The sequence below is a fragment of the Apaloderma vittatum genome, unplaced genomic scaffold (genome assembly GCF_000703405.1).
Source record: "Apaloderma vittatum isolate BGI_N311 unplaced genomic scaffold, ASM70340v1 scaffold27666, whole genome shotgun sequence".
Lineage (NCBI taxonomy): Eukaryota > Metazoa > Chordata > Aves > Trogoniformes > Trogonidae > Apaloderma > Apaloderma vittatum.
This window is the reverse complement of record NW_009723745.1, coordinates 354-774: the sequence shown is the minus strand read 5'-3', so window position 1 is coordinate 774 and position 421 is coordinate 354. Positions and strand designations below refer to the sequence as shown.

The 421-nt window shown below is 60.3% G+C and overlaps 1 protein-coding gene across 1 annotated transcript in view; it reads right to left on the bottom strand.

Annotated features, from left to right (window-relative positions):
* The window catches only part of SLC38A7 (solute carrier family 38, member 7), a 3,934-nt gene that overhangs the window by 3,206 nt on the left and 307 nt on the right, over window positions 1–421 (bottom strand). The window contains exon 2 of the mRNA XM_009872242.1: window positions 47–245. Coding sequence (XP_009870544.1) covers window positions 47–245 — 199 coding nt within the window. The remainder of the gene's footprint in view (window positions 1–46; window positions 246–421) is intronic.

Below are 421 nucleotides of genomic sequence, written 5' to 3'. Positions count from 1 at the left end.
GACAAGCGTTGGGTTTTTTTTTGTTCCTGCCGTGGGATGAACTTACTCTTGTCCTGCTGGTCTCCGATGATGATGAGGAAAGCGATACAGGTGCCGAAGGTGTAGACGGCGATGGCCACCTCGCACAGCACGCCGGGCACCTTCCCGCAGACGGCCCACACGACCTCCTGGTAGGTGCGCTCGTTGCTGGCCTGCGAGCAGTACGCCAGGATGACCAAGCCTCCGATGATGAAGATCAACATGCACTGGGGTGGAGAAGAGACGGGGAAAGGAAACTGAGGCAACAGTGTGACAAGGTGCCACGCCAGACAGCCACCCTCGAACACAGCGAGCATCTCTGGGGCGCCTCACCCACCAGGGCTTCTTGCCAGGAGCCAGGTCCTCCCCAAGCCCCTTCTGGGGCGCCACACATCCCGTCAAG